Source organism: Phocoena phocoena, chromosome 7 (assembly GCF_963924675.1).
Source record: "Phocoena phocoena chromosome 7, mPhoPho1.1, whole genome shotgun sequence".
Taxonomy (NCBI): Eukaryota; Metazoa; Chordata; class Mammalia; order Artiodactyla; family Phocoenidae; genus Phocoena; species Phocoena phocoena.
Window position 1 is genome coordinate 25,839,561 of NC_089225.1, and position 24,848 is coordinate 25,864,408.

The window sequence follows — 24,848 nt, forward strand, 5'->3', positions numbered from 1 at the left end:
CATCTATTTGCAGACACATGCAGTTTTACTCTCAGGGAAAAGAAATTATAGTAAAATAAATTAATTAATTAATCAATGCTCAATTCATCAAACGATGGTAAATAACATTAAAATATTTTCATTAAATAATAAAGAGAGAGTACATCTAAAACATAGTATATTTAGATGTTTTAAAACAGCAGTAGAATCATTTTATTTCATGGACATGAGGGTATCCAAACAGGAGAATTCTTCCTTTAATATTCTAATTTACCTTTATTCTAATTAAAAGCAAGTGTGTTTATCATGTGCTAAGCAGCAATAATTTCACAGGGTTTTACACACTGCTATGGGGAGGGCTGGATGTTGCTGATGCAGGGTTATAAAAAAGTTGTATAGCCAGTAGTTCAAGGCATTTGCCCAATAGTTCCACAAAACATCTGATCTATAGAGACTTGTCTTACAATTGTTAATTATTCCGTTCCAATATGTGTGCAAAGGAACTGAAAGACTTGCTTGGAAAAGCATTTTTCAATACAAACGGAAATTCTGTATGCTTCTACCATGTTTTTTAAAAATGCCAGCAAATCTACTTCTGAATAATAATCCTGAATTATTTACACATACACAAATGACATCAAGGAATGGGGAAGCTAATCTGCTTCTAACTCTCATCTATATGCCTTAGAATTTTTTGCTACTAGTTATCTCAAAAGAAATTCTCTCTTGAGGAAAATGTAATTTTGTTATGAGAGAAGATCCTAAGTGATTGTACTCTCTAATTGTTTATCTTGCCTTTGATCTTTTCAGGATAAAGTAAAAGACCAATTTTTAGAACTTGGTGTGATAGTTGGCACTTTTCTTGTGAAAAAGAACAAATAAACGACTATGCCTGAAATCTAACCCATCTGGAAAGAAAATTTAAATGTGACATTTTCCCTAGTATTTCTAAAATGTTTTTCCCACACTAACTTGGTCTGATATCACCTATTCTTCAGATCTAAAATAGATAGGGAATCCCATACATCAACGATTAACAGGTTTTCCATAAATCTCATTTAAACATGCTAGATTCACAGCCAAGAAGCGTTTACAGGGCATGTTTCAGAAGGCTGATTCTATAATAAGGATAAAAAATAAAGGCATAGTATAAATTGGTCACTTCCTTTGATACTAGTGAAGGCACAAACATACTACCTCAGAATTGAAACGGACTATGAGAGCCATCTTGCACAAAACCTAAGAAGCTATATTCAGAAAATAAAAGCAACTTTCAAAGTCACAGAGTTAGTGGCATAGCAGAAAAGCTTCCAGACTCCAATTTCTCCACTGAGTATACTATCATAAACCCTCGGTGATAAGTTCAAAAGTTATATCAATGTGGGTGTGAGCATCTGAGGAGAATTTTTAGAATACAATTAGTATAGCTGACATGCTATACAAAAAATCTTTTCATATAAATTCAGTGTGAAAGTACTAGAAATTCAAATAAGGCAGATGCAGCTTGTCTTTCTACATAAACCTTGATCTAGTTGATCAAATTATTTGATACTTTGAAATCTATTGGAATGCTAGTTACTTCTTAATAATGCAAAGATATGAAATAATTTTATTTTGCACATCAATTACTTAGAAGGCATACACGCTATATATATATTTGTTGCTGATGAAAATAGTAGAGATGTCAAGATTTCTCAAGTATTTCCAAACCTTTGATCCAGATTACAAAATTACTCCAATAACAATGAAACTCTTATTTTTAAGAGCAGAAATCACTGCTGAAGCAAAGTGTCCCTGCTGAACACTTAACAAGGGAAATGATCATCATCAGATGATGAAATGACAATGGACTAATTACCTTATGTAGATATAAAACATTAGAAAGCATATTAAACTAAAACATAGCTGGCTGTTAATTGCTCCACTGCTATTCCAGCTCTTCCCATATCTATGGCCGGAATGTTTCCAATACAATTTAAAACATTAATTCATTATATATGATTCACAAACAAAGAAGTCCAAAAGAAAATTTTAAAATACATTGCTAATATTATAAATATGTGTCAGGCACTGTGTTAGACCATGGTACATAGCCCTACTCCTTAGACCATCTCCAGACATTTAAGTAGGAACTCAGATAAATGTGATAAAGAAATAAGTGAGGCAATGGAATGCAAGCGAATGTTGTGTGATAGTATGCAGGCCTGTAAAAAAAAAGAAAAGCATGTTGCTATAGTATAAGGCCAATTTACTATCTCTGGTATGTTTCACTACTTAATAAGAGCTAACAATAAATGACAAAATGTGTACTAAAATGCATATCGTTGACTAATAACATTTAAAAAACATAATAACATTATACCACTGTCCTTTTGGGTATATTTTTGTCATCTATATATATTATAATTATATATATAAAATTGTGTGATGTATATAATATAGTCATAATTACAATATATATTATAATTATGTGTATATAATTATAATAGTTCTGTTGTAATTATATACATATTATTATAATAATTTCAATTGATAATAAGATATTGGAAATATCTTGAAAGCATTTTATACAGCAACAGTATTTTTTCTAAGGCTGACTTCTACAGGACTAGTCTCTTGGTGTTCCCTATAGATATACTGTATTTTTTCTTCTCATTCTTCAGAGACTCAGCTTCTGTCTATGTGGAACTGGCATTTTCAATGCTTAAATCTTCCCATTTTTCTGGCCTAGTCAAGATGGTATCTTCAAACATCACTCAATGACGTAGAGCCCATGATCCTTTCTCTTACATATTCTTACATGTTTAACATGTTACCCACTCTGATACTTATCCTGTGTAGGCCTTCTATTCTTCCATGTCACAACTATAACATGCTTCATTCCTGTTCACTGTCATCTCTCCTCTGCAAATTCATCAATATTACTTGTCTTAGTCACAAGCTCAGAGTGAGTAGGAACTAAGAGATACACACGTAACTGGGTATTTTATACTGCAATGCTTGATACTGCAGTCAATTCCCTTGCTTTTTCTTAAGGGCTCTGTGGCTACAATGATTTATCACTAAGTTTCCACGGTGACAAGTGAGAGGCAATGTTCTTTCTCCTTGCTTTCTTGCATCAGAAGATGACTTTTAGGAGATGTCAGCAAAATGATATTCAGCCCCTTAAGAAACCCCAGGAGACTCAGAAGTGAGCTTTCTCAACCCTTCATTCTTCTTTATTTCTCATTAAAGCAGTAACCTAACTTCTCACACAATTTAAATTACCACTTGAATAAAGAGTCTTCCAAGATGTGAGTCTCCTGTGTTGTCTTCCCACCTACCCTCTCTTGTTTTCAATATCCTTCAGTCACAGGCATTTCCTCTCAGGTATATTATTGATAACTAACACTAAATGTATCCAAAACTAAGCTAAGTAGTTATCTGTGTATTTAAGCTCTGAAATACAAATAAAATAAATTAAAAGTATATAATAATTGTTTCTTTTTTATATTTCTCCTCTATTCTTACCACCATCACCCCATTAGACTTTTAATCACTGGACAGAATCTGAAAACATGCTATATAAAAATTGTTTTTTTAATTACTGATTAAAGGAATCTAGAACACTCTAATGACTCTCTGCAATACTCTTTACCTTTCTAAAGAGTACAATCAGTTGGGAGATACCTATGTGAAGAGGGAGTAATAATAGTAATACTTTCTATATTCAAAGTATTTCATAATCATAATGATCTAGAGATTTCATAATTAATGTACCTGATACTCAAACACTATACAGATTAAGTTCTGAAAGTTATTCAAAACATTAGTTGACATTTTGCAAACTGAACATCCAAGTGGCGTATTAAAGCTGTGACTTTACTAATCGTATGCTTTTAAATAATATATCCCCATGCTTTAATATAACAATTCCTATTTTGTCTCCTGTATCTTGGGAAATGAATGCTCTAAATCCAATGCATAAGAGTAGACATTATTGTTATCATAAAATCCTTTTTGGAAGTAGCAGAATGTAAATATTTAATCAATGGAATTTGATTATTATCTTATTTTGAACATGATTATATTGCTTCTTTATTTAAACAGCAGCATAAGAAAGTGCCAGTAAGAAATACATTCAGAAATTAATGCTAGAAGATAGAGATACTATCACAATTTTACATACTGTCATGCTTCTTAGAAAATAAAATTGTTGGTTAATTAATGTCTTTTAAATTTATTACATAAAAATGCAGGAGGCAGATGATGATAATAGCTTTATTCTATTTTGAGAGAAAAGCATCCTGAATACATATGGTGTTCACCACTCCAGAGAGAATAAATGATATTTCACTGAAAGATGCTCTTGGGTGAATTTGTAGTGTAAAAGGATTTGAGACAAATAAAATGAATTCCATCCATTAAAGAATGATATGTTTTGTACTGTCTCCATATCATTCAGCTCTTCGTATGAATTTGCATCAAGGGCTACCTTCATTGCATACTAATGTGTTGCATTAAACCTCATGATACTTTCATACTAATTCTGATAAATGTAAGAAAATAACTCCCAGGATGAGCATTTCAATAATTCTACCGTTTGAGATTTAGGTCAATTTAGTCTGAATATTCTTGTTCAAATGTGAATATATGTATAAAAATGTGAGCTGCAGGACAGACAGGTTCAAATTCATACCTTAACCGAACTAAAAATTGCTATCCTGCTTATTGAATATGCTGTCAAGCTTGCAACGTTCTCAAGCAAGAGTTACTTACTACAGTTTTCTTCATCTGAATTATCACTGCAGTCATTTTGGCTATCACACCACCAGTGATCTGGAATACAGTTGTTGTTTTTACACTGGAATTCATGAGGACCACAAGTCTTTTTATCTGTAATGGAAAGAACCAGAATTTGCATCATTGACTTCCATAAAGACATCCCTTACGACGTCCTCACTGCCATGTCAAATCCAGGGGACATGATATTTCCTCAGATCTCAAGTCATTTACTAACTGAGAGCATCCCTAGGAAAAACTGAAGGCAAGTTCTGAATAAAATTTCACTGTGAGCTAATTACAAAGTAACTGATTGGACCACCACTCAAAGTCAACACAAATCGATCAGTAAAAATAAAGATCAAAATTATCCAAAACTACCTTTCTCTTTAGGACACTCATTTCCTAAGCCACCTTCTATTTCTGATATAAAGCAGCAGCTATAAAGAAATTATTAAACTCTGATTGTTATCTTGTCTTCCTCCCTTATGAGTTCTTACTCAAAATCTACCTGTGGTCAGCTGATCTAAACTCATAGGTTGTAATAGCGCTTAATGTGTACAGACCTTGAAAATTCTTAAAGTACCATTTCACTTAAACCTCTAAATAATCCCACTGAGTATCAGGAGATGTATTAACTAGCCCTTCACTTTACAAATGACAAAACAGATACTCTTAGAAGTTTAAGAACTTGATGCATTTTCACTACTTTTAAATGGCACAGCCAATAACAAAAAAGTGTGCTTTGACTCCTGATTTAGTGTTCTTTACAACAAACCTGTGTCCATAGGATCCAGAATCAAAATTCATGCAATAAGAATTTATGCAAGTTTAGGTCATATATTTTAAAATTTTCATAAGAGTAATATCCAACTGTTTATAATCTACGGCAGCACTTCTTAAACTTTAATGTGTCTACATATTAATTAGTTGGGAATTTTGCTAAAATGGAGATTGTGATTGAGTAGATCTGGAATTCTAACAAGTTCTCTAAGTGACAACATCATCTTCAGTCTATGGCACACACTGAGTACCAAGGGTCAAAAGCATCAAGCTGGCATAAATTCAAATACATAAAATAATAAGAGTAACAATGTCATTGCACAATTTAGGATACATTTTTCTTTCACATACTTAGATCAACTCCTTATTCTCAGCCATGTTAGAGATGGACAGTGAAGTGTTCAACGATTCAGATTAGTAAAATAAATTAACTAAAGGAGAAGATAAGCTGTTTGGTGGTGCTTGCTACTCTTTACTTCAGAATGCATCTTGTAAAATTCAGATTTAAATAAGATTATGAAAAAAATGATTTAGGTTTAATTATGAAAATTAAGTAATGATCATATATTGAAGATCCAGCCTACCTCTTGCATAAGCATTTTCATAAACATGATCAAACTCAACCTTCAAAACATCCCTAAGAAGTACTATTATATGCATTTAAATAAATGAGAAAAATAAGAAAGGGTTTAACTGATTTCTCAAATTTTACAAAGGTCTTAAATGGCAAAGGAGGAATTTATATACAGATCCTTCTCAAGATACATTTTGCATTTTGTAGAAATTCTCAGGATAGATTTCAAACGCATTGTTCTACTAATAAGTGTATATTATATATAGCCTAATATATACATATGCATATAGATAGATAGATATTAATAGATAGATAGAGAGAGAATATTTCCCTGCCTCTCTTCCATCCTGCCTGCCTACCTGCCTATCTGCTAATGATTACTCAGAACCTAATTTGTGTCACTGTGTTGAGTGCTGTGTTTTGTAATATATCCTTTTTGCCTGTGTTACACCTCACTTTAGATTTAAAAATTGGTTTAAAATCTACAGAAGTTCTAATGTAGCATTATGTACATCTCAATCAAGCAATATGTTAGAATGACTGGAACTTAAATAATAAGCCTTGAAAATATGGGATTTGATATTGAAATATTTAGATGGTTATTTCATATTGTCAATTAAAACAAACTCCTCTGAAACGACTACTCTAGGTAACATTAGTTTTATTTATTCCCATACCCATACACAAAAATTAATCTGAGATGATCATAAATGTAATATAAAGCTTCTAGAATATAAGAAGATATTTTCATAATCTTGGAGTAGGCAAAGATTTCTTAGAACACACAAAATAATAATAAGAGAAAAATTGGTAAATTGAACTTAACCAAAATTGAAATTTTTTATTCTTTAAAAGATATCATTGAGAAAATGAATTGGCAAATTTTTCTTCACATTCAAAAGTGAAATATTGGAAATATGGAGTTTCTGTTGCTCTTGCTAATGTTCTTTTGTAATCATCACTATCTATCTTCCAGTTCAGGAAACATGATGATTACAGACAGTTTGGTAACATGCAATGACTTTTGTTACAAAAAAAGTGAGTAATATAGTCACAGAAACACTGAGGCAAAAAAAAAAACTGTAAGAAGTTGAGCCTCCGTCATGGTATCTCCTTGTTTCCTTGTGTTCCAGATGATAATGCTGTAGAGTCAGAAGTATGGTGTTAGAAGTGGAGTTAGAACTGGAGCACCTTCTTTTATAGAAAAGCTTGTCTCGTCTTGGGGGCAGGATAACCATCTGTTAACTATCAAAGCATAACTTCTCTCTGTAGATGTCATTATGTTCTTTCTATAAATCAACCTTATAGTTTTTATCTCTCACTCTAAATCCCCCTCCAGGTCTCTGTTAGCATCATATGGAAATGAATACCTATATATGCTGCTCACAAATATTCTAAACCTCGTTGACTGGTCATGAATTCTGGAACGGTGATAATACAAGGAAATATATTCTCTTCCTTATGTTCTATAGTAGGTAGGATTTATTGGCACATACTTTTTGGCTGAAATGAACATAATAGATATAAAACATTATTATTGACTTTTTTTGTCCTTTTGAAACTACTATATCCACCCCTGGTGAAGCTGTTATTCATGGGCTATTGCCTCCTCTGTCACAGGGGAGGACCATATGGCCCAAGGTGGCCTCATCCCCTAGACCACAATTGGTCCACAACAGTCATGTTATTGATATTTACAAAAATATTTTACAGCTTAAACCTGAAAGATGATTATTCTTCCTTAGCATTAAAGAGGTATGGAGGAGGGCAGTGCAGAGATTGTATGGTGGCTAGATGTCCTAAGGAACACAGATTTCTATCATTCTGCTCCACCATCCATCCTAACTAATGGCTACCATTTTTCTTAGTCATTGCATGGCCCAAGATGACTACTAGTGCTTGAGTCATCACCTTGCAGGCCTGAAGGAGTAACGGCAGAAAGGCAAAAGAAGAAGTCTTTTTACTTTAAGAAAACTCCCTTAACGTATTCTTCCTGGAAGTTCCACACAATACTTCTGCTTACATTTCAATGGTCAGAACTTAGTCACGTGACAATATCTAGCTTCAAGGGGAGATGGGAAATGTGATGACATTCTGAATAGCAATGTGTCAACAAAAGACTTAGCGCTCTGTTTCTAAGGGGAAAGTGAAAAAATGGGTATATTGATAGGCAATTTAGGAGTCTCTGTCAATACGTAAACAAGACTGATTAAAGCAATTTGAGGTGATTTCCATGGCTACTGAAAGAGAGAACATTTCTTTCCTTTCAAGATTGCAAGTATTATAACCTCAAGTTGCCATGGGTCATTTAAAAACCATGTAGAGAGTACCCATCTCAGAAGCCAACATAAGGAATAGTTTAGAACTGGAGAAAAAGAAGATAAGGCTCTTGTGACTCTATGTGAATACTTGGATCCAAATTGTGCCTGAAGTCAATTCCATCCACTCCTTGGAATCAAGGCAGAAAATTTATTTTCCCACTGGTTTGTGCTGAATTTCTTTTGTTTACAGACAAGAGTCCTAACTAATGCAAATACCATACTATATTTTGCTTAGAAATAGTATGGACTCTTATTAGTATTTTTTTCTGTATGTGCTGATTTACATAATTCCCAAGCTATTTCATTGGTTTATAATTATCTGGGAAAATCATTCTCTTTCCACAAGAAGTCTCAAAATCAGTCTCTATTTAGAAGTGATTTGTAAACTCAGGTTTCCATGAAAATGGGAGATGGTACACCTTTTTTTGAGCATATTCTCTACATGACCAACATGATTACAGCATTTAGTGATACTGATTATCTGGAAAACTGCAGGTTGCCTTGCATTGTAAAGTGTATGGTGGATCTGAAAATTAATTTCATGTTGCTTCTCATCAATCAGGGTAATATTCCTCAATGAGCACTTACATGCACAACCTGTTCTTCTAGGGGAAGTGGCAATAATGTGTGGATGCACCAACAGTTGAAAAACAATGCCAACTGCAGCATGTCCCCATGGGATTCTCCTACTTCTGTTTTGCTTTTGAATTATTAATTTTTAAAAAAAATTTTAGGGCTTCCCTGGTGGCGCAGTGGTTGAGAATCTGCCTGCTGATGCAGGGGACACGGGTTCGAGCCCTGGTCTGGGAAGATCCCACATGCTGCGGGAGCAACTGTGCCCGTGAGCCACAACTACTGAGCCTGCGCGTCTGGAGCCTGTGCTCCGCAACAAGAGAGGCCACAATAGTGAGAGGCCCGCGTACCGCGATGAAGAGTGGCCCCCGCTTGGCGCAACTAGAGAAAGCCCTCGCAGAGAAACGAAGACCCAACACAGCCAGAAAAATAAATAAATAAACAACTGTGGGGTTTTAAAAAAAAAAAAAAAAAATTTTACATTATTCTTCCAGGTAGAGAAGAGAAAGCTTTATAAAGTAAAACAAATTAACAATGACATGTTTTATTTATAAAGAGATGAATCTAGAATAAGCTAGCTCTCTAGAAGCTCCAATAATGACATTTTAAAAATTGCATGTCAATACAATGTAATTTTCAGTGGAAATTTTTTGAATTCACATTATGCAGCTTCAGAAAGTGTCATATTACATCCTGTAATGCCATCTATCGCATTTGACAAGAATTTGTGTTTTTTTTTTCTTATTTAGAAATTTGTATTATAATGTTATGGGCGTGAAATGAGGGGAAGTAGTTATTATCCCATCTTTTGTCAACACCCTCTGTACGTCATCTGCCAAACCCCTACAATTCCATTCATCATTCTCTTTTCAACAGTCTGTAGTCATGACAGATTGTATGTTAATACTGTACAAACAAATTTACATTTGTGATTCACAGATGAAGAGGAACCCAAATCTCCATAATACGAAGGTATGAGTAGGGTATTTCTCTTCAGTTATTCCTGAGCCTTGGTTAGAGATTCTGGTAGTCACCGTCTAACAATTCTCCTTACGCTCCCTCTTCCAGCTTAAGAGAAAAACAAAATAAGCCTCTTCCTGCATTTTTCTAAATAATGATTCTATGTTTTATTTTAAAAGCAAACTAAAAGCAATTTGAGGCAATTAAAAAGTAAGTCTACCAAAATATTTCTTAATATACAGTTGATTACATTTGTCTATTTGGTCTGACCCTATTGATTAAGAGTCAACAGACAATTGCTCAATTTTGGATAGACAACAACAGACCCTGATTTGGTTTGGGCAATGAGGCATACACAGTGGAAGAAGCAGAGCATTAAAGGCAGAACTTGATTTGAATCTTAATTATGGTTCTTACTCGTGTGTAACCTACGGTAGTAATTATTTGTCTTCTTTGTGCCTCAATTTCCAGAAGGCTAAAAACTGAAGGAAAATACATAAAGCATTGAAATGAAACCTGGCTTCATAAGTAGTAACTAGTGACAATTAAGTAATAGTAACATATTTTGGAAAGTGTTTAGTGAATTTAGTTAGAAATGTCAGAAAAATGTGTTAATGAATTTGTAGCAAACTATTCAAATATTTACCAAATTTTTCTTTTTTAACACTTCTATTTGGTAGTTTTCATTTGATATCATTTATTACCTTAATACTTTGAAAAGTCAAGGCCCAAATACACACACACACACACACACATATATATACACATATACACAAATGGAACACTTCAATCACTTCATCACTTATTCAATGTGCTCTCAGTTTTTCAGGATTTTGATATTGTCGAATTTTCTCACTATAATACTTTTAATTTGTGTATAAATTCATGGAGAAATGGACTAAAATATAAATATTTTTAACTTTCTCGTATTGATAGTACTTTGATTTTAGTATTTCTAGTATTGAGTGGCATAATTATTTCTCATACAACTTTTTTTTTTTACGTTTTTATTGGTGTATAATTGCTTTACAATGGTGTGTTAGTTTCTGCTTTATAACAAGGTGAATCAGTTACACATATACATATATCCCCATATCTCTTCCCTCTTGCATCTCACTCCCTCCCACCCTCCTTATCCCACCCTTCTAGCTGGTCACAAAGCACCAAGCTGATCTCCCTGTGCTATGCGACTGCTTCCCACTAGCTATCTATTTTACATTTGGTAGTATTTATATGTCCATATGTACACTACCACTCTCTCACTTTGTCCCAGCTTACCCTTCCCCCTCCTCTTGTCCTCAAGTCTATTCTCTAGTAGGTCTGCGTCTTTATTCTCGTCTTACCCCTAGGTACTTCATGACCATTTTTTTGTTTTGTTTTGTTTTTAAATTCCATATATATGCATTAGCACATGGTATTTGTTTTTTTCTTTCTGACTTACTTCATTCTGTATGACAGACTCTAGGTCCATCCACCTGACTACAAATAACTCAATTTTGTTCCATTTTATGGCTGAGTAATATTCCATTGTCTATATGTGCCATATTTTCTTTATCCATTCATCTGTCAGTGGACACTTAGGTTGCTTCCATGTCCTGGTCATTGTAAACAGAACTGCAATGAACACTGTGGTACATGACTCTTTTTGAATTATGGTTTTCTCAGGGTATATGCCTAGTAGTGGGATTGCTGGGTCATATGGTAGCTTTATTTTTAGTTTTTTAAGGAACCTCCATACTGCTCTCCATAGTGGCTGTATCAATTTACATTCCCTCCAACAGTGCAAGAGGGTTCCTTTTTCTCCACACCCTCTCCAGCATTTATTGTTTGTAGATTTTCTGATGATGGCCATTCTGACCGCCGTGAGATGATATCGCATTGTAGTATTGATTTGCATTTCTCTAATGATTAGTGATGTTGAGCATTCCTTCATGTGTTTGTTGGCAATCTGTATATCTTCTCTGGAGAAATATCTATTTAGTTCTTCTGCCCATTTTTGGATTGAGTTGTTTTTTTGATATTGAGCTTCATGAGCTGCTTGTAAATTTTGGAGATTAATCCTTTGTCAGTTGCTTCATTTGCAAATATTTTCTCCCATTCTGAGGGTTGTCTTTTCATCTTGTTTATTGTTTCCTTTGATGTGCAAAAGCTTTTAAGTTTCATTAGGTTTCATATGCTTATTTTTGTTTTTATTTCCATTTCTCTAGGAGGTGGGTCAAAAAAGATCTTGCTGTGATTTATGTCATAGAGTGTTCTGCCTATGTTTTCCTGTAAGAGTTTTATAGTGTCTGACCTTACATTTAGGTCCTTAATCCATTTTCAGTTTATTTTTGTGTATGGTGTTAGAGTGTTCTAATTTCATTCTTTTACATGTAGCTGTCCAGTTTTCCCAGCACCACTTACTGAAGAGGCTGTCTTTTCTCCATTGTATATTCTTGCCTCCTTTATCAAAGATAAGGTGACCATATGTGCGTGGGTTTATCTCTGGGCTTTCGATCCTGTTCCATTGATCTATATTTCTGGTTTTGTGCCAGTACCATACTGTCTTGAATACTGTAACTTTGTAGGATAGTCTGAAGTCAGGGAGTCTGATTCCTCCAGCTCCGTTTTTCATTCTCCAGATTGCTTTGGCTATTCGGGGTCTTTTGTGTTTCCACACAAATTGTGAAATATTTTGTTCTAACTCTGTGAAAAATGCCAGTGGTAGTTTGATAGGGATTGCATTGAATCTGTAGATTGCTTTGGGTAGTAGAGTCATTTTCACAATGTTGATTCTTCCAATCCAAGAACACGGTATATCTCTCCATCTATTTGTATCATCTTTAATTTCCTTCATCAGTGTCTTATTATGTTCTGCATACAGGTCTTTTGTCTCCTTAGGTAGGTTTATTCCTAGGTATTTTATTTTTTGTTGTTGCAATGGTAAATGGGAGTGTTTTCTTGATTTCACTTTCAGATTTTTCATCATTAATGTATAGGAATGCAAGAGATTTCTGTGCATTAATTTTGTATCCTGCTACTTTACCAAATTCATTGATTAGCTCTAGTAGTTTTCTGGTAGCATCTTTAGGACTCTCTATGTATAGTATCATGTCATCTGCAAACAGTGACAGCTTTACTTCTTCTTTTCCAATTTGGATTCCTTTTATTTCCTTTTCTTCTCTATCTGCTGTGGCTAAAACTTCCAAAACTATGTTGAATAAGAGTGGTAAGAGTGGGCAACCTTGTCTTGTTCCTGACCTTAGTGGAAATGGTTTCAGTTTTTCACCATTGAGGACGATGTTGGCTGTGGGTTTGTCATATATGGCCTTTATTATGTTGAGGTAAGTTCCCTCTGTGCCTACTTTCTGGAGGGATTTTATCATAAATAGATGTTGAATTTTGTCAAAAGCTTTTTCTGCATTTATTGAGATGATCATATGGTTTTTCTCTTTCAATTTGTTAATATGGTTTATCACATTGATTGCGTATATTGAAGAAGCCTTGCGTTCCTGGGATAAACACCACTTGATCATGGTGTATCATCCTTTTAATGTGTTGTTGGATTCTACTTGCTAGTATTTTGTTGAGGATTTTTGCATCTATGTTCATCAGTGATATTGGCTTGTAGTTTTCTTTTTTTTGTGACATCTTTGTCTGGTTTTGGTATCAGGGTGATGGTGGCTTTGTAGAATGAGTTTGGGAGTGTTCCTCTCTCTGCTATATTTTGGAAGAATTTGAGAAGGACAGATGTTAGCTCTTCTCTAAAGGTTTGATAGAATTCGCCTGTGAAGCCATCTGGTCCTGGGCTTTTGTTTGTTGGAAGATTTTTAATCACAGTTTCAATTTCAGTGCTTGTGATTGGTCTGTTCATATTTTCTATTTCTTCCTGGTTTAGTCTCACAGGTTGTGCTTTTCTAAGAATTTGTCCATTTCCTCCAGGTTGTCCATTTTATTGGCATATAGTTGCTTGTAGCAATCTCTCATGATCCCTTGTATTTCTGCAGTGTCAGTTGTTACTTCCCCTTTTTCATTTATAATTCTGATTTGAGTCTTCTCCCTTTTTTCCTTTATAAGTCTGGCTAATGGTTTATCAATTTTGTTTACTTCTCAAAGATCCAGCTTTTAGCTTTATTGATCTTTACTATCATTTCCTTCATTTCTTTTTCACTTATTTCTGATCTGCTCTTTATGATTTCTTTCCTTCTGCTAACTTTGGGGTTTTTTTGTTCTTCTTTCTCTAATTGCTTTGGATGTAAGGTTACATTGTTTATTTGAGATGCTTCTTGTTTCTTAAGATAGGATTGTATTGCTATAAACTCTCTTAGAACTGCTTTTGCTGCATCCCATAGGTTTTGGGTCATCGTGTTTTCATTGCCATTTGTTTCTAGGTACTTTTTGATTTCCTCTTTGATTTCTTCAGTGATCTCTTGGTTATTAAGTAGTGTATTGTTTAGCCTCCATGTGTTTGCATTTTTTCCTATAATTGATATCTAGTCTCATAGTGTTGTGGTCGGAAAAGATACTTGATATGATTTCAATTTTCTTAAATTTACCAAGGCTTGATTTGTGCCTCAAGATATGATCTATCCTGGAGAATGTTCCATGAGCACTTGAGAAGAAGTGTGTATTCTTTTGTTTTTGGAAGGAATGTCCTATGAATATCAATTAAGTCCATCTTGTTTAATGTATCATTTAAAGCTTGTGTTTCCTTTTTTCATTTTGGATGATCTGTCCAGTGATGAAAGTTGGGTGTTAAAGTCCCCTACTATGATTGTTTTACTGTCAATTTCCCCTTTTATGGCTGTCAGTATTTGCCTTATGTATTGAGGTGCCCTAGGTTGGGTGCATAAGTATTTACAATTATTATATCTGCTTCTTGGATCGATCCCTCGATGATTATGTCGTGTCCTTCTTTGTCTCTTGTAATAGTCTTTGTTTTAAAGTCTATTTTGTCTGATATGAGAATTGCTACTCCAGCTTTCTTTTGATTTCCATTTGCATGGAATATCTTTTTCCATCCCCTCACTTTCAGTCTGCATGTGTCCCTAGGTCTGAAGTGGGTCTCTTGTAGACAGCGTATATACAGGTCTTCTTTTTGTATCCATTCAGCCAGTCTATGTCTTTTGGTTGGAGCATTTAATCCATTTACATTCAACGTAATTATTGATATGTATGTTCCTATTACCATTTTGTAAATTGTTTTGGGTTTGTTATTGTAGGTATTTTCCTTCTCTTGTGTTTCCTGCCTAGAGAAGTTCATTGAGCATTTGCTGTAAAGCTGGCTCGGTGGTGCTGAATTCTCTTAGCTTTCACTTGTCTGTAAAGGTTTTAATTTCTCTGTCAAATCTGAATCAGATCCTTGCTGGATAGAGTAATCTTGGTTGTAGATTTTTCCCTTTCATCACTTTAAATATGTCCTGCCAGTCCCTTCTGGCTTGCAGAGTTTCTGCTGAAAGATCAGCTGTTAACCTTATGTGGAGTCCCTTGTATGTTATTTGTTGTTTTTCCCTAGCTGCTTTTAATATTTTTTCTTTGTATTTAATTTTTGATAGTTTGGTTAATATGTGTCTTGGTGTGTTTCTTCTTGGATTTACCCTGTCTGGGACTCTCTGTGCTTCCTGGACTTGACTAACTATTTCCTTACACATATTAGGGAAGTTTTCAACTATAATCTCTTCAAGTATTTTCTCAGTCACTTTCTTTTTCCCTTCTCCTTCTGGGACCCCTATAATTCGAATGTTGGTGTGTTTAATATTGTCCCACAGTTCTCTGAGACTGTCCTCAATTCTTTTCATTCTTTTTTCTTTTTTTCTGCTCTGCAGTAGTTATTTCTACTATTTTATCTTCCAGGTCTTCTGGAAGAATGGATAGATAAGACTTTGTTTGCCATCATAGACAGAAATATTTAGTATGCAACTAGAACACAGTTTTTGTTTATCTTCTCCTCAATACCCTAAATACCTTAGAGAAGCCATAGTTCAGATGGTTTAGAATGCTTAGGAGAAACACTGTTTTTTATCTGGAGGAAAGGGTATATGAAGAAAAAGCATGTTTTAGCAATACCATTTTCTGGTGGCCAATCGCACTTTCTGCTAAGGTACTTCAAGTCTCTATTGTCATATCATGCCGTATTTTCATATGTAAAATCATTTCAACAGAGCAGATTATGGAAAGTCATGATAATAACATAGACTCTATTTTTAAGGACCCAACTGACAGGCTGTAAGGAAATTACTGAAAAAGGATAAAAAGAGGAAGTGGAAATAGTTGTGCTAGATGATAGTGACCAAAACTTTTCAATCTTAGGCTCTGATCTAATTATGTGGATATACAGTAGGATACCCTCTTGGCCCTTACATACTTATACAGTCTTCAAGATTCCCTTTTGTCAATTTTTTTTCCTTTAAAATGAATTTAATGCGTATTTAAATCTGATATCAGCTGAATACAAAGGTTTGGTTGTAAATCTATGGTGGGAGTAGAAGAGAAACAACACATTGAGCTATTCAGGGTCCCACAAATGGAGGAATATCCTTAGATTCTTGAACCACAAAGCAGTGAAGTCTTGTTCTGATACATGGATTTGAAATGTATGGTGTCAGTGCCCCATCTACAATCCTTGGTATCCGTCATGCCTGTCTATGCTAAGCCAATGACTTCTAACTACAAGCACATGTGACTCTCTGCTTGGCCCCAATCCAGAGGTGCTTTTTAGGCATTAATGCCCTTCCCTTCCTTGGAGCAGTGTTAAACCAATGACTGACAGGAGTTGGTGAATAAATATCTCAGCTCTGTCCTCTTTTTAGGGTAACTGAGTATTCTATATTATCTCACAGAATTTCCTGGTAGAATAGATCTCATTCCTGCAGTAACTTGCTCAATAATGTACCTTCTATTCCTCCTTCCCTTCCTTGGTTAACTGCCTGCCCATTACTGATTTCTGAAATCATCTCTCCAATAAACCACTTATACTCAAATTCTTGTGAATGCAAGTTCTAATTCCAGGAAAACCCAACTTAAGAAAGGATGTATGTAGTCATTTAGTCAACAAACATGAATCAATGCCTATCATGTACTTGGCACTGTTCTGAGTTCATAGGGTTTATACCAGTGAATGAAACAGATATAAATCCCTACCCTCATTGGTTTATATGCTAATGGCCAAGTGCTGATTTGAGAGACTAGAAATAATGAAAAAAAAGTTCACAGAGAGTAAGGAGTATATTAATGAGAAATAAAGAAGAGAAGAGGATAGGGACTGTGTGTGGAGAGGGAATTTCAAACAGGATAGTCTGAAAACTCTACACTAAGAAAGTGACCTTGAAAACTGGCAAAGAGAAAAGCATTGAGACATGGTGCCATCTGGGACAAAGGGCATCCCAGGAAGAAATAGGACCTTGAAAGAATAAGCAGGCCTGGAGTGTCCAAGAAACAGCAGGGAGACAAAGGTGGCTAAAGGAGAGAAAACAGGTCAACTTCAGCAAGAGCCATGGGAGGAGTAAGGAAGATGGTCCATTTGTGCAGAGGGGCACACACATCAAGCAAGGCTTTGAACAGAACTTCTCTTGTTATTTCTCCTCCTTGAAAGAGAGCATATATATTCGGCCTGTTCCTTTTTTGACAAATGAATTTCAGGTACTTGTTTAGATTTATGCCAAAATAAAGATAGAGATTTGAAAGACTGCTAAATGATTACAACAATACAGAAACCCAGATCGTGGACTGCCATGGTGGATTCCTTGGCCTGTATATATTCTGGATAATTACCTTGTTCTCAGTCTCAGCTTTGTGTTTATATTTACAAAGCTAGCATGGTGGCATACACTGATAAATAGGTAAAAACAAGCCAAATTCATCTCTGAGAGAATACTGAGAATCTTATACAAAATGAAATGAATCTAGGGACAAGATTTATTGACTGGAGGTCAATAATTGGATTTACTGAATGAAAGTACCAAACAGGTCTATCATTTCAACCAGAATTGCATTTTATTTTTTATAGCATTGGCATTTTTTATTTCATTGTAGTTGGTACAGTAAAATTTGGTTATCCAAAGAGATTCTTAAGTAAATATTGTTATGAGCAGTTTTTAAACTAATATTAGTATTTTCAGATTCCAGCTTGAATTTTATGTTTTAGTTTGAAAACAATAATAGCAGCTAATACTTATTGAGTGTTTTCTCTGTACTAAGTTCAAGACTAAGCCTGATTCATGTGATCCTCCTAGCAACTCAACAAGGAAAGTATATTGAACAGTTGAGAATGCTAAAGCTCACGTTACAATAAATTACATGTCAAATCCCACAGCTCTTAAACTGTGAGACCAGGACTTGAATCCATATCATCTCATCCAATATCTACACTATAACCCATTCTGAAACTGGAACACAAATAATCCCTCCAAACAACGTTCTCCATTGCTTCCTTCTTTTGCCACTTTACACCAAGATCTCAAGTTTTATGGATTCTAAAAGATGACTAAAATTGTAAACATGTCAAAAGTTGTGCCACAGTTAATTCAAGAAAAACACAGTTGCCTTTACCATAAAACACCGAAGCTGCAACAGGTTGGCATCAGAGGGGAAAAAAATTATACATTTAATAAGTGTAATTTACACTTAGAGATAAATATGGACAAAATTTTGAACCCATCAGTGACAAGATTTGTTATTCCTGAACTATGTACATTTTTTCATAATCTGGCATACATTATAATTTGAGGAAAACAAGTTAACTCATTAAAAAAAATTATGGGGGTCTCTCTCTTTCTCTCTCTCTGTTTCTCTCTCTCTCAGGACAGAATATGCTCCTTATTTGACTTACAGTTCAACCAGATGCTACATATCAATACATGATCACATCAGCCTTTATTTTATCATTCCTCATTGGCTGCCTAGTCAGCAAGGTATTGATTTTTTTTTTTTTTTTTTAAGATTCTGCTTACAGTACATGATTGTTTGCTTGGCTTTACTCCCAGATGTCTTTAAAAACCTTAATAGTGCACTTCCCTGTTAGATGGCTTTATTCACCTTTTAATAAGCCTGCTTGCCTCCTATATTAATACTGCATCTGCTCTAGAATATTTATCAGAGAGACAGGAGGCTATGAAAAAAATGCAAAAAAACCCAGTGCTTGGACTGAATTTAATATGAGAATTTAAATAAAGGTGCCAATAAAATTTACATTTTAATACAGTCACTAGACATATGCAGAAAGCAAAGTATCTCAATGGAAAATATAAATAATCATTAGATCAAAAGTAAGCCAAAAAGAGCTCAAAGATGGATCCTTCTCAATGAATTTGTGTATATCACAAAGTTTACAAAGAATATGCTGAAAGTAAGACTTAAAGTTAATCTAGACTGCCTTAAGAAGAAATCTGGGGAAAAAAGTGCTCAGGAAAAATAGAAAACCAAATGTTATGGAGGATAATGGATGAGACAACAAATTGAACCATACTAACTATGATGTACCAATATAACATTGTGGGCATTCTGTATCTTGAAACCAAAAGTCAATTATGTCTTTGAAGAGATGATAAATAAATTTATTTTGAATAATACCTTCAAGGTTAATTCTAAGCTGCTGAAAAACTAGATCCAAAGAATAATATTTGATGACAAACTGAAGGGACTATACTGATGGTATGCCAGCATACCCACCCTTGACACAACTTTATTAAACATTTTATTAAGAAATTACGTAAACATACGAAATGTGTTGTTGTCAAACTTTCAGATGGCACAAATCTAGGAGACATAGCTAAAATGTGAAAAGACATGGTTATAAGGCAAGCATTCTCAACAATCTGGAGTGAGGGTTTGATAGAGAATGAACTTTAATAGGTACAAAAGGAAATAACAAGGTATATGATGTAAAGGAGATTAAATATAATAGCCCTTTCAGCACCAAACAAAACCTTTTTTTCGTTTTTGCTGAGACCTGAGAGAAATTATTCTGAGCATCCTTTTAAAATAATAACCCCATTATCATTACTATATAGATACAATAATAAGTTTTATGTAAAATTCTATTATATTTTGTTAAGACATCTCGCATACAAATGGATGACGAGTTGCTAAGGTAAGGGTAAAGAAAGACTTAGATATCTTCTCAGATTGGTCTGCTGACCACGAAAGGTCATTATACAGATCGAGGTTCTGATTTTTGAAAAGAATTTGGATTTTAGTAATTATTCTTTATTATTGCACATTAAGAGCATAGTGATGTGATATAAACATTCAACTGGACAATGGGTAGGAAAAAAGTCATCAAAATTGACACCAAAACAGGAGAGGTGACAGATGCAGAATCACCGTAATTCCGTGCTTTTTCTCACCAACACTGGATGAAAATTTTCCTTTTGGTAAAAGGAATATGCATATGGTTCCAAATGAATGTAGAAGAGATTCAAATTTCAATCAACTAGGTAACATGTTTGAGGTAGGGAAAAAATACCCACAGTTACTACTACTTTTACTGAGTGAGACATTATTGGAATTGGGGAGAAAAAATAGAAGGAAAACGCTGCAAAGAGAAGCTAAGAAGAACGAACAAAAATGAAGAGATGGGAGGAAGGACACGAATAGTGAAGAAGAAAGACAGAGGAGAGATAAACTGGAATTAAATTTCCTGGAAGAAGTAAAGAAAAAATTGTCTTATTCTATTCAAACTAAAGAATGTTTAGTAGATTTATGAAGAAAATTGAGCTTTGTAGGTCTATGAATTAATGAAATTTATCAATCACTATATAAATGTGTTTTGGAGAACAGTTAAATCTGTTGAGGGTAAAACGGATACACAGAAAACTAAGATTTTCTTCTTTTCCAATGCTAATGAATAGACTGGATAATTCAGCAACAATGAGCCAAATTTTGTTCCACCAAAGAGATCTGAGCAAACTTTCTTGTTTCTGGTTGTTTTTGCAAATGTCCTGATGAAGACGATTTGATATAATAAAGAAGTCAAATGTCTACAAGATTTCTCTCTCTATATATATAAATATATGAGAAAAGGTTTTATTGAATTCATAATTTTAATAGAAACTTTTAAAACAGTTTCAGTTAACAGTAAACTGATACCTTTCTTAATTACAAATGAATTCTTTGTGTTATATAATTTCTCTCCTTTTAGGCATTGAAACTAACTTGGATGGAAACTGATCATTAAGAAAACATAAGCAATTTAGATGGTAAATTTTGAAAAATATAATTATACCCTATTGGTATTATTATGTGGACTATAGTCAGATTCTTGTTATTTGCAGAGGATGAAGTTCCTGTCTGGGGGAAAAGAAATCTTATAAATAATCTCATCTAAGCCTCTACACTTAAGGTGTAGAAATAGCCTCAGAGAACTTATGTGACTTCTTCAAGTCACACTGGCAGTTAATGACAAAATTTTGATTAGGCACAGGATCTCTGACTCTAAAAGTTGGAATAATTGTGTGGAGATCTGATTTTCCCTGGGCCAGTCAGACTTGTGTCCAATTCATTGGCCTGACTTTACCTTTCTGATTCTCTGTTTCCTCATCTATTAAATGGGAAGAATAATTAACAACCAGAATAATAATAATATCAATTCCACCTAATTTGAAGGTTTCTGTAAGGATTACAAGAAAGTGATGGACACATCTTAGGGCTCAGTTAAATTTAATTATCTTGTCCTCTCTTCCTGTTCTCCCAGTTTCTACTTTTCTATCTTTTCTGATAATGGCCAGAAACGAATTCCACAAGTCAATCAAGACCATCTGTTCAAAATTCAAATGATAAATCAACAAATCTGAATATAGGTAAAGAGCCTGGGGGTACAATAGATAAATTTAGGAAAACTTAAGTATCAGTATCTCCTAAATCTCTGTTGTTAGTTTTTGGTTACCTTTGATTATCCTCAATAGCCAAACCCTCATCCTCTTTTAGCCCAAATCTTTAGTAAAGACCATCTTTCAATATGGGCCCTCCACTAAACACCAAGATCTGATTACAAAATAAAAGGAAAACGATGGACCCCAAAAGAGACAAATGCATCATTATGTTTCTCAAAAGAGTTGATCCTGTCTTCTCCAGGAATGATTTTCACTATAAATCCTTCACAAAATCCATTAAAGAAAAATGAATTCTCAAAGTTTATCAATGATTTCTCCACTTTACAAGTCTAATTACATTGGTTATAGTCAACTTCTGAGTAAGTGCACAATGTTTGACTTAAAATGGCTTTATATAGAACCCTCACTTTGGACACTCCTAAATGGGCTTTTACTCATCTGAAAAAAATGAAAATAAAAATATATATGTAAATAATTAAGTAATATTACGGAAAATATATATCCAAATGGAGGTAAGTATATCAAATCTAATCTAAATATACTAGATGAAAACAGCATATTCCTCTTCATATTTGTAAGTTAGCATAAATGTTCCATTGACTCAGTGTTGGAAAAAATATTTGCTTTCAGGAGGAGAGAACATTTAACTTAAACAGACCCATTATGTGTTAGATATGGTATAAATCATTTTGAGAATGTAGTCTTACTTAATCCTCTTAATAAGTTTATGATAGATATTGCTCATTTTACACAAGGAAACTGAAGCATATGGACGTTCATACACTTAATATTATTATATGGTCAGTAAATCATGAGGCCAAATTATTTACTGATCTTTACATTCTATCATACTACTAGTGTGATAACTACATATGTATTCATATGAGTATTCTGAGGGTTTCTCATCATTTTAGGTTCTGTAACTTTAATTAACTAGGTGATTTTCAAAAGCATTTATGAAGCCTGCTTATGCTATAGAGTGATGGCAGAATATTTAGTCTTGAAAATATGTTATCTTACATCTTAACGGAGTACAAACATTTAACAGAATATTAGGAACTGTGAATTTTTAAAAATATACCTTATAAACTGAAAAATACTGTAATAAAAATGAGTTTTCAAAGAAGCCCTAAAGGTGTTATTGGCAGGCAGTACAATAATGGTAGATTGGTTGTATTATTTTAGCTTTAAAGAAAGAGAAATGTAATACACTTACACACACAAACAGAAACACACAATTCTATCACATTGCACCTAAAATATTGGGTTGACATCTCCAAGACTGTATTCCAAAGCTGAAGAAAAAAGTAAAGCCATCTTAATCCTTTATCTTCTGTCTTAAGTTCCTTATATACTCCAGATATAGTAACACTGGTTTTCCTTTCTTTGCCAGTGTTTAAGAATGTTTGCTTAAGAGAAAGTCCCCTTAGAGACAGATCTGAACTGAGGTTTCCAATAGGAAATCTGTCACTGTGAACTTCTATTGTTTCCTGCTAAAATGCAGCACTTACTTAGGAAGGGACTAGTTGAATAACCTTACCTTTCTGTGACATGTGGCTACAGAGCCAAAGCTACTAATTTTTACTCTAAAAGCCTCTAAATAAGAAAACTTGCCATTTTAAAATTAAATTGCATATACCATTAAGAAATAGTTTTGAAGGAAAATGACATTTCTTAAAACTATTTGTATTCGCTTGGCAAATATTCACATACCAGGGACCATGCTCGTCATGGTGTCATTTGTAGAACTATTTGTTCTACATTAATCAAAATATCATCTCCACCTCAGCAGGAGATCTTAGCATATAATTAAGTTGATCCTTTTCAGAAAGTTTGCAATGCTGTTGCCTATTTATTAATAAAAAGAGAAACCCATATCTAACAGGATTTAAAATCTCATTAGTTTTTAAAATCCTTTAAAAAGATAGCTAATACTTTTCCTAAAGTATTCTCCAATGACCATCTTTCTTTTATATTAACTGTAGAAATCAACATCACTTCTGTATTCAAGGTTTGGAATATATTGCTTTTATCCCTAAAGACAGTTAAATCATATAGATTTAGTTTCAGCTTCTTCTTTTACTTCCACAACTCAATTCCTGGCCCAGGGCCTAACGTAATAAAAGTGAAATAAAAGAAAATAATATTAACCTTATCATTCAGATTTGATCAGTTTAAATAATATAAATAATCAGCATTTTCAGAATGTCAACTGCATGTAGCAGTGACATGTCTAATAAAAATGTGCCCTGGGTGAAGCAATGCCTGTATGGAGAAGGAATGAGTTCTCACCAAAGAAGAGCATGGGGATGCTTCCATTTCTCACCACAGCTCTCTGCCTTCTTTCTTGAAGTCTGACCTAGGCCCAGTAGAGAATCTGAGATTCTGCCTATGCCCACATTTCCCCAGATTCTGGCTCCCACCCACTCGTGACTCTCCTGTCTTTCACTAAACTCTCCTCTAGTCTTTAAGGGATGGAGGCAGAAGATGCACTGAGAATATAAATTACTGTAGTGGGCCTTGGTCCAGTTATAATAGTTGCAAATTCATGTTTGGCTGGTGGCCTTTCACCATAGACAGTGATTCATTGGCCCTGAATAGCCCATGGCCTCCAGTGAGACACATTTGCACCAGGCCTGAATTTGTCTCCTTTTGTGTAAAGAACCGCCACTCTCAGTATCTTCCTCACATAGAAAAATTTTCAGATTTTGAAATAACTCATCTCACCTGACCTTGCCTATGGACCAAAAACATATAAAATACAGATGTGCTTAACAAAGGTATTTCACATCATTGCTACTCAAGGAGACATTTCTGGGTGCTAAATATAGGGCAAGAAGACAGGTTATAGGGTGACCATCCTCAAAAATAACGTGAAAGAAGGAGAAAATGCTCAGTCACTGATGATGCAGCCTAACTTACAAGCTTTATCATTTAGCCTGAGTACAGAGACATGATTGGCATATTCCTAGAAAAGTTATCACCCTAGGAAATACACAGTGAGTACTGTAGTCAGCTCCTCATTTATACGTTTCTTCTAAATATTTCCAAAAATCCCTTCAAAAACTGCCTATCTATCTAAAACTCCAA

At 34.2% G+C, this 24,848-nt stretch overlaps 1 protein-coding gene across 1 annotated transcript in view; it reads right to left on the reverse strand.

The window, feature by feature from the left end:
• LRP1B (LDL receptor related protein 1B) overlaps window positions 1–24,848 on the reverse strand; it is a 1,473,103-nt gene that overhangs the window by 164,724 nt on the left and 1,283,531 nt on the right. Inside the window, exon 67 of the mRNA XM_065880137.1 lies at window positions 4,738–4,854. Coding sequence (XP_065736209.1) covers window positions 4,738–4,854 — 117 coding nt within the window. The remainder of the gene's footprint in view (window positions 1–4,737; window positions 4,855–24,848) is intronic.